Source organism: Schistocerca gregaria, chromosome 2 (assembly GCF_023897955.1).
Source record: "Schistocerca gregaria isolate iqSchGreg1 chromosome 2, iqSchGreg1.2, whole genome shotgun sequence".
NCBI classification, from domain to species: domain Eukaryota; kingdom Metazoa; phylum Arthropoda; class Insecta; order Orthoptera; family Acrididae; genus Schistocerca; species Schistocerca gregaria.
Window position 1 is genome coordinate 182,586,100 of NC_064921.1, and position 13,546 is coordinate 182,599,645.

The window sequence follows — 13,546 nt, forward strand, 5'->3', positions numbered from 1 at the left end:
ACTACCCAAACGGGAAGAGCGATAGTACCTACAACTCAATTCGTTTATTACTTCGACAAGTGGGTCAATTGCGTTGTACACCGTCACTGTAGGACAGGCCCTGCTTCCTGGATCACATATCCAATCACTATTTTCTCAGTGAAGCAGGGGTGGATGTGAGAATCATTCCAGGTGTCAGACCACTGGCAAGAAAACTTTTATCTGCCTTCCAACTCTGTGTGACGAACGGTTCATACATCATAATGTATGGAATCACATCTCAAACCTTCGACTTCGGTTTGGAAGACAAATTCTCTTCGAAATGTTTCATCACCGATTTCATGACTGATTTAAGTGATCCAGTACTGGGAGCTGACATTCTAAGGCATTTTCACTTTTCCCCCAATCTGTCACGTTTGACTTCCTTGCATTACAGCAGCTGACGTTCTGCCACTGGATTTATCGGCCCTTCACTGTCCGTTATGAATCCAATGAATACGGACCTCAGCTCACAAACCACCCAATTCGTTCACATGTGAACACTATCAACAGACACTTAAAGACTACCTGTCGTTGCTGCTACAATTACAATGGTTAAAATGGCTCTGAGCACTATGGGACTTAACTTCTGAGGTCATCAGTCCCCTAGAACGTAGAACTATTTAAACTTAACTAACCTAAAGACATCACACACATCCATGACCGAGGCAGGACTCGAACCTGCAGTGGTCGCGCTGTTCCAGTCCGATTACAATGTACTAAAGCTATACAGTAATATATAATAGGAAATGCTGCCCTTATGCAACGAGAACCTTGGAGTACGTGACAAACTGCTCTCGTCAGTACACAAGTTCGCTACCGCCTGTTCATACCTGGTGCAGCTTACACAGGAGCTGCCTCATTCCATTTCTATCTTCACGAACGAGTCAGCAGACACGAGTCAGACTGCAGCAAACACACACCACCGGAGCAGCGCACAACAGCTTCATCAGCACCTGTACATATTAGTCCTGTGCATGGCTCCTCTGGTGGTTGTGCACCTACTGTGCGTATTTTCTCCGCTACATTTCATTTCTGTGTGCAGTTAAAACAGTGTGCTATCAGTAATGGTACAGTTCATGATACAAACAACACACTGGGTCAGTCAATCTCACAAAAACCGGGTAGACTGGCTCGTGATACACTCTGCAAGGTATTTATTGCAAGCTAAAATCATTAGTCCAGTTGTCCTTGGGCCACACACAGTCAGCCTGTACCTTAGGAGGATGGTAACTTTAGACTATGTCGCGACTACTGGGCACTCAAATCACGCACAAAATCGGATAGTCACCCTGTCACAAATATTCAGGACTTTGATCGTTATTTAGCAGGGCCTAAAGAGTTGGAGCTGGATTGTTCAAGTTCATTCCTACATATTCCTGTGTACCCTCGTTATATTCCAAACACAGCTCTGATCACCCTTGCTAGACAGCGTGAATGTCTTCGTATTCCACAGAATATTAAAAATGAAATATGAACATGGAAAAGATGTACAGACAGCGCTCTTTTTAAATTCCCTTCTATTGCACTAACTAGAAAGAGTTTTGGTTTTCTGTACTTCCAGACAGAACACGACTAGCTCCTTAACCCAGTCCTCGACACTTTACACAAACGTGTCATCATCATCAACGATGATTAAACGTAAGCTGAGATAGTCGCAAGTTATCTTCCTCGGTAATTTGGTTTGGCATTCAGCCTACACCTCAGCTCACTGACTAATATGTCATCCACCACGACCCCAGACCTTTCATGACTTACGCCAAATTGTTGTCTGATAAAGAACTGCTGGCGGTAAGTGAAGCAACATGGTACTTTGAAGATAACAATGAGTGCAGACATTTGACATTCTACAAAGACGGCCACTCCGTAGCTGATTCTATTAAAAATCTGGCAAAATACTGTTGATCTCAGTGCTTCTGCAATTTGGACTTCATCACAGAATTAACAACACATGCGACATATGAATGGAATGGACCATATTGTATATGATTTCATTTCGAAGATAAATGTTCTTTCAATACGTATGTCTTTCGGTGAATTTGCAACCGGCAAAAAGAGGACGCACAGCTTTGGGGACTTTTGCATAACAACACAATGTTATTGTGCATTTAAAGCGTGAGAATTACTATCTCATTCCCCGAAAACCGCCATCGTCCACCAGCACCATGCACCTTGAGGCGATCCCTTTTCAATAAGGTGCACGTACTTTCCCACCCCAGCAATCGGTCAACATTGGAGCTTGTCACTGACAGTTTCGTACGGCCAAAAGTCAAGAAAAGTTGTCAATCTTGAACGTAAACACTCCCTGCCTGCCAGCGTTCCCAAATAGGTTGTATGTTCAACCATGACTCGACCATTACACCGTTTCATGGTGCCGTTTTCAGCACGTCCATTTAGATCTCGCTGGGCCACTCCCTGATTCAAATGGATAACTACATATTATATAAGCAATGGACAGAGTAACTTACAGCCTTGCGGCTACAGAAGTTTCAGACAGCCTTGTTGAAACAGCTGCAAAAACATTTAACAGCAAGGGATTTACCGTTGAGTTTCCCTGCCGTAATAAGAACAGATCAAAGCAGACAATTCGAGTTAGCTCTTTTCACTGAACTCTGTCCTGTATGTGGTGTCCAGCGCTATCCAACAACAGTTTACCACCCACAAAGTAATTTTCTCGTAGAATGATGGCAGTACACCTTAAAAAGAGATCTCATGTGCCGTGGAGAGTAATGTACAGATGCCTTCCGGTAGGTTCTTGGGGATGGGTGTACGGCGGATAAAGAAGGTCTGAGTGCATCTCACGCAGACCTTGTTTACAGAGAACCCTTTACTCTTCCAGTGGCATGGAAACGTTCCAGTTACCTACAGACAAAGCGCTGCCTTAGTCTGCCTTCAAAATGAGGCACTGTAGTGCACCCTAAAGATATCACTACCCGAAGTGTATGGACTCCAGAAAATATTCTTCCATTAAACTCTACAGGACTGTGAACACGTACTGCTATGCGATGATACTGTCTGACTGATACTATATCCACTCTACTCAGGAACTCAAAGAGTAAGTAGATAGGACCAAAAAACTTTTGACAATTACACTACTCCTGAAAACAATCTACTACAATCTAAACAATGGGTTACCAAGGGAGAATCTGCACCCAAAAAGACCATTTCTTTGAATGGAAAGCTTATGGCGACTGTCTTTTGGGATTCGCAAGGGATAATCCACATCGACTATCTGGAATAGGGTAAAACTATTACAGGTGAATATTATTCATCGTTATTGGACCGTTTGGAAACCGAGCTGCAAGAAAGACGCCGGCGATTGGACGGCAAAAAAGTCCTTTTGCATGACTGGCAGGACATAGATTTTATTCCAACGAGGAGGTGATTGCAGCAACTAATAGCTATTTTGCAGACTTGGAAAATTCCTATTATTCGAATGGGATCAACAAATTAGAACAGCACCGGACGAAATGTGTAAGTCTAAAAGGAGACTATGTCGAAAAATAAAAAAAGGTTTACCCCAAACATGTAAGTAGTTTTTATTTTTGCACGGACTTTTCAAACACCCCTCGTAAATAATATATATTTCTTACGAAGTAAAAAAATATGTAGAGATACTTATAAGACTTTGTGTAACACACACTTGCATTAAAACAAGAAACGAAGAGACAGTGTACCCTAATGAAAAATCTGTCAATACAAGCATGGAGAAGCGCAAAAAAAAAAAAAAAAAAGTAGGCACACAGATAACAATAAGAACTAAAATAATAATAATTGTTAACATTTAAAATGTGCTGCCCGCTATTGAGATAATCTTTGTGTTTATAAGAAACAAATTAATTTAGCCATTATGCTTAACAAAAAGAGTTCAAACGCCCAAAATTAGATATATTTTTTTTATTTTTACGCTCAGTGATCGTATCTCTCTCTAATATAATTAAAGGGACACATTTTGTAGCCCAAAAAGGTTTCACCACGTTTCTGGAGTTATCATTGCTCGTTTATTTTCTCTGGAAATATGATGGCACAAATTCTGTGAGTTAAGATTCTGTAGACACCAGGGTGTCGCTGCTCTTTTCGTTATGTTCCTGAATATTCTAAACACCGAAATAAGTTTCGCAACACTAACTGTACTCAGTAAAGTGATTCGTTGCTTGATTGTTTTTTCTATTACTAAATATTATATCACATCTCCAGATTAGATATTCTATTTTATACGCCTGTCTTTAGGTTTCGCTCACAAAACTGTAATAAATGCAGCAAGGCATGAAGATTTCACTATTGTGGTGAAACGCTCTTGGTTACAGTCAATATAGCAAAATTTTTATTGAAATTAATAAAGCATTTTTACAAGGTACATAAAGAAAGTGTTTCAGTTTTTTGGGCCTTTCGCTATATTTGATAATAAATCAAATAATGTATGACAGAACATACATTAATAATTTAAATAGAATAGCTAAATCTGAAATAACATATGTAATTATTCAAGAGTGCCTTGTATCATCTACTCTTTTTAATTCAAATGTCCACAATGTCATACTGAAATGGCAAAAATTTTAAGCAAAACACTTATATTTGTAACTTTACTCTAGATCAAATTTTCTTTGTAGATGACAATTCGTGTGAGACTAAACGGAAGTTGATATGCAATGAGGATGGTATCCGCCTGGGAAGGTAGAAAACGAATGTAATTCACATACCTCCAAATCCAAAACAGAAGTTAAGAAAGTTAGATAATGTGAACTTTTTTCTCGGGTATGACCACACTAACATATCAAAACATGATGTGGACAGAAAGCTACAGACATTATAGTAAGAAGAGATCTATTGTTTAAAAAACACTCCTGGAAATGGAAAAAAGAACACATTGACACCGGTGTGTCAGACACACTATACTTGCTTCGGACACTGCGAGAGTGCTGTACAAGCAACGATCACACGCACGGCACAGCGGACACACCAGGAACCGCGGTGTTGGCCGTCGAATGGCGCTAGCTGCGCAGCATTTGTGCACCGCCGCCGTCAGTGTCAGCCAGTTTGCCGTGGCATACGGAGCTCCATCGCAGTCTTTAACACTGGTAGCATGCCGCGACAGCGTGGACGTGAACCGTATGTGCAGTTGACGGACTTTGAGCGAGGGCGTATAGTGGGCATGCGGGAGGCCGGGTGGACGTACCGCCGAATTGCTCAACACGTGGGGGAGAGGTCTCCACAGTACATCGATGTTGTCGCCAGTGGTCGGCGGAACGTGCAGGTGCCCGTCGACCTGGGACCGGACCGCAGTGACGAACGGATGCACGCCAAGACCTTAGGATCCTACGCAGTGCCGTAGGGGACCGCACCGCCACTTCCCAGCAAATTAGGGACACTGTTGCTCCTGGGGTATCGGCGAGGACCATGAAGCTGGGCTAAGGTCGCGCACACCGTTAGGCCGTCTCCCGCTCACGCCCCAACATCGTGCAGCCCGCCACCAGTGGTGTCGCGACAGGCGTGAATGGAGGGACGAATGGAGACGTGTCTTCTTCCGCGATGAGAGTCGCTTCTGCCTTGGTGCCAATGATGGTCGTATGCGTTTTTGGCGCCGTGCAGGTGAGCGCCACAGTCAGGACTGCATACGACCGAGGCACACAGGGCCAACACCCGGCATCATGGTGTGGGGAGCGATCTCCTACACTGGCCGTACACCTCTGGTGATCGTCGAGGGGACACTGAATAGTGCACGGTACATCCAAACCGTCATCGAACCCATCGTTCTACCATTCCTAGACCGGCAAGGGAACTTGCTGTTCCAACAGGACAATGTACGTCCGCATGTATCCCGTGCCACCCAACGTGCTCTAGAAGGTGTAAGTCAACTACCCTGGCCAGCAAGATCTCCGGATCTGTCCCCCATTGAGCATGTTTGGGACTGGATGAAGCGTCGTCTCACGCGGTCTGCACGTCCAGCACGAACGCTGGTCCAACTGAGGCGCCAGGTGGAAATGGCATGGCAAGCCGTTCCACAGGACTACATCCAGCGTCTCTACGGTCGTCTCCATGGGAGAATAGCAGCCTTCATTGCTGCGAAAGGTGGATATACACTGTACTAGTGCCGATATTGTGCATGCTCTGTTGCCTGTGTCTATGTGCCTGTGGTTCTGTCAGTGTGATCGTGTGATGTATCTGACCCCAGGAATGTGTCAATAAAGTTTCCCCTTCCTTGGACAATGAATTCACGGTTTTCTTATTTCAATTTCCAGGAGTGTATGTACAAAGTAATGACAGCACCAATGATGTGTGGACAATAATGATACAGATACGTGACCTCTGAGACCAGTACCTGTCTATACAATGCTTAATAGGACGAGAAATGAGCTACAGGAAAAGAAATATATTTTATCTAACAGAGGAAATAGTGAAATCCAAAAACAAATGGAACATCATAGTGACAGATTAGATTATCATGCTGCTGAATAAGGAAGTAAATGTGCCATTAAATTTAATTAAAACGATCTACAAACATTTATTACAACAATATTTTTAATAGTAAAAAATATGGAAAACAAAACTACAACTTAAAATATTCTCTTTATGAAAAGCCCTCTTGGTTTTTGTAATCACCCCAACTAAAAGGACCCAATCTGTATTTATGATTTAAGAAAAATCAACTTGTTTTTCAATTAAAAGATTAAATTAAACGAATCTGTTTTTATAATTTAACGAAAACAATTGTCATTACCTTTAACAAACCTAAACCATAACTACTTTGCCTGTATACAAATGATACGTTACGAGAATATTACACACTTGAATGAAGATACAATACAAAGGTTCCCCATGACACCATTTCAGTTCAGAACAGTAAAAGTAATTATTCACGATCAGATCACTAATTATTGTGAACGTAGTAGTAATGTGGCCATTTCGTGACTCCACCCATCGGAGGTAAATTGGGACCAGCAATCAGCACAATCTATAACAAAAGAAAATGCATCGCTTTCTGTATGGCCACCCTTGTTCATCAATGAAACACTCCGCAAGCTACCCCACCTTATCGAAGCCCAGCCGTTCCAGAATACGACTGCGACACAACAACAAGGCATATGGAAAAAGACACATAACAGTGAACAGAGCATTTCTACAAGTTTACTTTGGAGGTACTTCAGAATACCCTGTATGCTCTACAGTGCAGATGCAGCGGGCCACTGTGTTGTTGCTCTCCTCCGTGGCAGCTAACAGCATGGCTACGCTGGCTATCGTCTCGATGCCTAGTGCTGGACAGTTAAAAGAAGATCGCCTCTTGTGTTGGCCGTATGTAGTAGCAACTGCAATCTACGTTCATAATTATTTGCTGGATATATTCTAACCTCTGTCTTCTACATTTTTTACCCTCTAAGCTTCCCCAAGTAGTATGAAAATTATTCCCCAATATCGTAACGAATGATCTGCCATCCTATCCCTTCTTTTTGTCCGTGTTTTCCATGTGTTTCTTTCCTCGAAGATTCTGAGGAATATCTCCTCATTCCTTATCTTACCATTCCACCTAATTTTCATCAGTCTCCTGTGTCAGCACGTCTCAAAGGTTGCGATTCTCTCCTGTTTCAGTTTTCTTACAGCCCGTGTCTCGCTACCATACAATGATGTGTTCCAAATTTACATCCTCAGAAACTTCTTCTTCAAATTAATATCTCCGTTTGATATTAGCTGACATCTCTTGGACAGGAATACCATTTTTGGCGGGGCCAAGCTGCTTTTGATGTCCTCCTTGCTCCATCCGTCATGGGTTATTTTGCTGTCTAGGTAGCTGAAATCCGTAACTTCGTCTACTTCCTGATCCCCAGTTCTAATGTTAAGTTTCTCGATGTCCCAATTTCTACTGGTTCTTATTAGTTTCTCTTTCTTCGATTTACTATCAACTCATTTTCTGTACTCATTACACAGTTCATTCGATCCAACACACCCTGCAATTCTTCTTCGCTTTCACTGACGATAGCAATGCCATCAGCTATACCCTTTCACCCTGAATTTTAATCCTACTCGTGAACCTTTCGCTTATGGCAGACATTGGTTTTTCGAAGTATAGACTGAACAGTGGGGGCAAAAGACTACACCCATTCATCCAATTTAATGGCACCACCACGCGGTTTCTCGGAACAGGAAGACTTTGCTGAGCACAAGAAACCAGAAGCCAGAAGATAGTGCTGAGCTATAAACAATAATTATCGTTCGCCGGCCGGAGTGACCGAGCGGTTCTAGGCGCTACAGTTTGGAACTGCGGGACCGCTACGGTCGCAGGTTCGAATTCTGCCTCAGGCGTGGATGTGTGTGATGTCAAAAATGGCTCTGAGCACTATTGGACATAACGTCTTCGGTCATCAGTCCCCTAGAACTTATAACTACTTAAACCTAACTAACCTAAGGACATCACACATATCCATACCCGAGGTAGGATTCGAACCTGCGACCGGAGCAGACCCACGGTTCCGGACTGAAGCGCCTAGAACCGCACGGCCACCGCGACCGTCCGTGTGATGTCCTTAGGTTAGTTAGGTTTAAGTTCTAGGGGACTGTCAACATCAGAATTTAAGTCCCATAGTGCTCAGAACCAATAATTATCGTTCATCAAAGGAAAAGTCCCTAAAAACAAAATACTGGAAGGGAAAGAGGCTGTAACAGCCAAACTGTTGAAAATAGGTGTCGGAAAGTTAGATCCGATGTTTAAAAATGTGTGACGAGAAATCTAGTGTTGCAAGAGAATTAACAAAAATGACAGCGTGATTTACTTTTCTCAGGTTTTCAGAAAGCGGAAATATTATATGTAAATAATTTGAGAATAGTTACCTCACTTTCAGTCGGCTACAAAATTATCTCTAAAGCAGTACTTACAAGTCTACGACACATAGGTCAATTAATTATATGGTGTCACTTGGGATTTCTAAAAGGGTGATCATGAGCAGAAAACATTCTAAACACTAAAATCATCCATTAAATTCTCAAAATTATACAGTACGACATTCTAGAGGAATCACAAGTTAATGAAAGAAGAGGTGAAGTAATCAAAGAAACTTTGACCAATATGATATCAAAAATCGAAAACAAAACAAGAGGCACACACATGTATGAATTAGGCGATTACTGCTCATTTTATTTCTGGAAAAGGTAATGGGATATTGAGAAAATGAAACTAAAGTTACAGATATTAATAAGAATTTCCAAATTAAATTTCGCCTTCCTTGTCTGGTACTTGCTGAGGACATGACACTCCTCCCTAGATTGTGGAGGAGTTCCGTGAAATGGGCTCCAAATTTCATATAAGAAGACGTGTGCTGTAGGTGAAGGATCAGATCGCATTGTTCATATTTTTTTGGAAGGAAGGTCTTGGAAACCGTATTGATGAAAGTAACGTGTCCTGCCGGCAGGGAGATGTTGCTCAACGGCACAGCTGCGGGCCTCGACGTGGGTCCGCTGAGGTTCGACTGGCTGGACCACGCGGTCTTCCTGCTGATGCTGGTCGTCTCCGGGGCGGTGGGCGTCTACTACGGTTTCTTCCGGCGGCAGCAGACCACCTCCAAGGCCGACTACCTGCACGGTGGCAAGCGGATGGGCGTCCTGCCCATCGCCATCTCCCAGATCGCCAGGTACCGTCAAACCACAGCTGTCATCAAACAAAACCAACCTCCTTAACATCGAACATGCTTCTTCTTTATACATCCTTGGGAGCGTACAATTCCAGGCATTGTTATCTGTTACATTAGAATTAAAATATACTGGCACCTGCAGCCAAATAAGAATTAGCAATACAAATGCTAGTAAATAAGTACAACGAACAAGAAGTTAGACACCCAATGCCAAAAGAAGCTTGCAACATCTAGCCTTGATGTTCACTTCCCTTTAATGAGGAAGAGCATATTCAAGTTTCTCCTTGCATAGTATAATCTTCCAAAGCCCCTCGCTGGTCCCATGCAGCCACCAAACTGTGGACTTATGGCGATGTTGATACCTATGTTTCACCCACTGTTCCAAAATCCAGGTATTTTAGGAAATTATTTACTAATTTAAGGAGCCAGTTGAGGTACAATAGGGTGTCTGAGTGCTCGTAAAAGCAGGAAACGTATGCTTGCAGCCATGTGAGCATGGATGTTGTTTTCTGGAACACGGGAGTCTTTACAGCATACTCTTCATGAAGATGTAGAAAAAAGTCTAACAATACCACCACTAGCAAAGTAGATTAGAATCAGAGTATAAATGTTGCTCACGCAGAATATGTTCACTTTATCAGGCCACAACAAAGTTATTGACTGTGGATGGTATCGTCAGAATGGAAATAATGAAGTCACTGGGAAAAAGTCATTAATTTTGGTACTTATCTTTATTGGATTCCCACGTAGATTTCGTCTAAGTTGTTATGGATCATCTTGATGATTCTAGGGTGATTCCACTTTGACTGCTAAAAAGTATATTAGCAATATCTGAAGACCTAACAAATGCGTTTTTCAGGAAATTCTTAATGATCAAACAATCCCAGATCAGAAAAATGGTATGGAAGAAATAATTTTTGACTTCGTGTTCACGATCAACATTTTTATTAAACTTCTTCTAAATTCACATATACTTCTTCTTCTTAATTGTCACATCATGAAGAAAACAGTTTTATATCAATCTTCATGTATTTAATTTCCACTTTAACTAAACACAAGACTTGATTGTTCTTTTATCTTCTGCAAAGTGAAACAAAGACTGCTCTGTCCGCATTCGCGCCAAAACGGTTACAAGTAAGTTAAGGACTATGACAGTCTCACAGAAATAATACACACAAGAAGCATGTCACTGTAATAAATCGATACATTGAAGTACCTATACATTAATGAAACCAAATGTGAATATTGTCACAAAAATATGTCTGTTACTTCGCAGAAAAGTAGTACGATACTGCTGGTATCGAGAACTGGGGCTGGTGTGCCGTAATGGTCACGAAGATAAAGAACCATTTAAAATGGAAACACTCGACTCCTGATAATGTTTAAATAAACATCCTCTTCACGATACCCAGAGGGAGTGAACCCACATCTTGATATAGAAACCACAACCAGAACAGTAAAGAAGGACATTTGACTTGAAGTACCCCCTTTATTCTAGGTGGGTTAAATGCGTTATAGGGCTGTCTGTGTGCTCAACGCCTCACATCACATGGAAACGACCTCAGCATCTTGTGGTAGCAAACTATTCCTAAAAGATGGATCAACAGCGTGAGGAGGCAGAAGGAACTGCCAAGGGGTAGCTGTCCATTTTTTGAATATTATTGCGTCATGAGTGACCAGATTCCTCTGATATCGCTCGTAACTAATTCCTCTCCAGTGCCAACCTCTTCATCTCGGAGCTACACTCATGTGGGTAGCACTAAGCGTCGCCAGTGAAGACTGTCCTCTTTCTGTATATTTTGGCCCACAGACACGTGTAACCTGCAGCACTCCTGTGAGCAATGGCCTTCTGATAGGTACCCGACTCCTAATGTTCATTTATGCAGTAGTCTACACAATGGTTGCTCGGAAACTGAGATATGGACATACACACACTGACAGCAGAAATTCCTGTAGGACTTCAAACTAGCTGTCATTAACAAAGTTGTGAAAGTCGTCTACCACCCCTGTCCGTTATAATCGTTCTACAACCGTGTTACACGGTTATGAATGGTACACTATTCCTTGTAAAAGCGTTGTTGAGGAGTTTTTGAGGAAGTGTAAGATTAACTTTCAAAAACTACAACTATCAAAATATACATTCATTACTCTAGACGTCTTCTCATCTACCTGGCAACTCTTCAGAACTAAAACCCATTGAAAGACATCTATAAGTCTTTGACTAGTTCTTGGTCTCTGGTAACTAAACACAAAAACTCATCTGTACTCAGTATTGGCTTCAGTCACAAAAAACAAAGTTTACCGTTTTTTAAACTTGAAAAGACGCCATACAGAGTTTTGAGTTGGGCGGCATTTGGAACACAACTTGTAATCGACTGTTAAGCAAGTTCAAACTAATTTTAAATGTCGAAATTTTTCTCCAATGGCGAGATGAGTGAGAATGATATGACGAGGCAAAAATGTTCTGTCTTTAGTGATTCGAACAGGGCAAATACTGCAGCTGGTTTTTAGCCCTGAAGAAATAAATATCAACTCATTTCACCAGCAGCGAGGTGTATATATCCTTGAACTAGAAATACCGTCACAACTCTTCTATCCTGACCGGTAGTCTAAAATACACAATGTTGGAATAACTTTGGTTTTGAATGTGTAAGATCCTGATTCGAATAACACTTCAGATGACCATTTTTAATCGTTTATAACGAATACGAGCAGACCTATTTTACCTCTGTTAATACTAACTGTATAGCATAGGGTTGAACCCTGACTTTAAATCCATATTGAACATGATATCCCTTTACTACCGACCAGAAGAGGGTCAGTGCTAGTTGGAACTGGACAGCGGAAGAAGTTATTGTAAGTGGAAAGTCTGTAGCGAGTACGCTTTCATGTATCAGAAATTTTATTTTACTAAGGAACCAATCGTCATGTAAGGTCACTGGGCATTGATTTCTTATTGTATTTGGGCTTGAGATGAAAGTATTGGTGCTGGACCGGGATTCGAACTCAGATCTTCCTCTTCACAGGAAGAGACAATTGCATCATTTCCAGAATAAAATGTTCACACTGCAGCGGAATGTGTGCTGATATGAAACTTCCTGTCACATTAAAACTGTGTGCCGAACCGTGACTCGAACTCGGGATCTTTGCCTTTCGCAGGCAAGTGCTCTACCGTGTGTGAGCACTTGCCCGCAAAAGGCAAAGGTCCCAATTTCGAGTCTCGGTCCGGTACACAGTTTCAATCTGGCAGGAAGTTTCAATTGTATCAATTCGTTGATTCCCCAAGATTTCAAACGAAATGTACGATTCTCGTTTTCGAATCCAGATACAGCTTAAAGTTTGTTATCATGTCATTTGACGCTCTTGTATGTGCAATCAAAACTAGAGATTAATAATAAATATTAGTTTTAACGTCTCTTCACGTATTGTCAACAATATCAATAGACGCCTGTTTTGACTCCAACTCAGTCGGCCGCTGTGGCCGAGCGTTTGTAGGGTCTTCAATCCGGAACCTCGCTGGTACTACGGTCGCAGATTCGAATCCTGCCTCGGCCACGGATGTGTGTGATGTCCTTAGGTTAGTTAGGTTTAAGTGCTTCTAAGACTAGATGTCAAGTCCCATACTGCTTAGAGCCATTTGAACCATTTGATCCCCAGTCAGACACAAAGCTTTTAATCGTGTCATTTCAGGTTCCCACGGGGCACTCCTACCTAGAAAAAGAGTTCAATGGTTCACGTTTCTTTCTTTGTATATGGCCAACAAAGATGACATGCGAGGGTTCGATTTGCAGTCAGCACAAAACATTTAGTCATATTGTTTCCAGTTCAGACATGAGCACATGTCGCCCTGATGAAATAAACAGATATTTAGTGTCTGTTCATAGATAGGAAATGACGGCGATAGCTGATGG

The 13,546-nt window shown here is 41.9% G+C and overlaps 1 protein-coding gene across 1 annotated transcript in view; it reads left to right on the top strand.

The window, feature by feature from the left end:
* Window positions 1–13,546, top strand: part of LOC126335613 (sodium-coupled monocarboxylate transporter 1-like) — a 108,008-nt gene that overhangs the window by 11,534 nt on the left and 82,928 nt on the right. Inside the window, exon 2 of the mRNA XM_049999066.1 lies at window positions 9,417–9,635. Within this exon, the coding sequence (XP_049855023.1) occupies window positions 9,421–9,635 (215 nt within the window). The 5' untranslated portion in view covers window positions 9,417–9,420. The remainder of the gene's footprint in view (window positions 1–9,416; window positions 9,636–13,546) is intronic.